Here is a 204-nt window from a genome sequence, read left to right on the forward strand (position 1 = left end):
ACAACATATTGTACCGCGTAATACAATCTCAATTAAAAGTGATGTTCGAATTACAGGTGTCTCTATCTCGTGCGGAGTGAGCTCTTGGGTCGAACCAGCTTCATCATCGAGCGAACCACCTTGAGCGTGTGAGGCAGGATGGGCGACGAAGCTCCGAGCCGGTACGAAACCACCGACTCGTGCACGTAGTACCTGTGCGAATAA

General features: G+C 50.5%; 1 protein-coding gene across 1 annotated transcript in view; it reads right to left on the reverse strand.

The window, feature by feature from the left end:
• LOC119586085 (uncharacterized protein C12orf56 homolog) overlaps positions 1-204 on the reverse strand; it is a gene marked incomplete at its 5' end in the record, with an annotated part of 3,435 nt that continues 3,231 nt past the window's right edge. The window contains 1 exon segment of the mRNA XM_037934784.1: positions 1-192. Within this exon segment, the coding sequence (XP_037790712.1) occupies positions 63-192 (130 nt within the window). The 3' untranslated portion in view covers positions 1-62.

The sequence above is a fragment of the Penaeus monodon genome, chromosome 20 (genome assembly GCF_015228065.2).
Source record: "Penaeus monodon isolate SGIC_2016 chromosome 20, NSTDA_Pmon_1, whole genome shotgun sequence".
NCBI lineage: Eukaryota > Metazoa > Arthropoda > Malacostraca > Decapoda > Penaeidae > Penaeus > Penaeus monodon.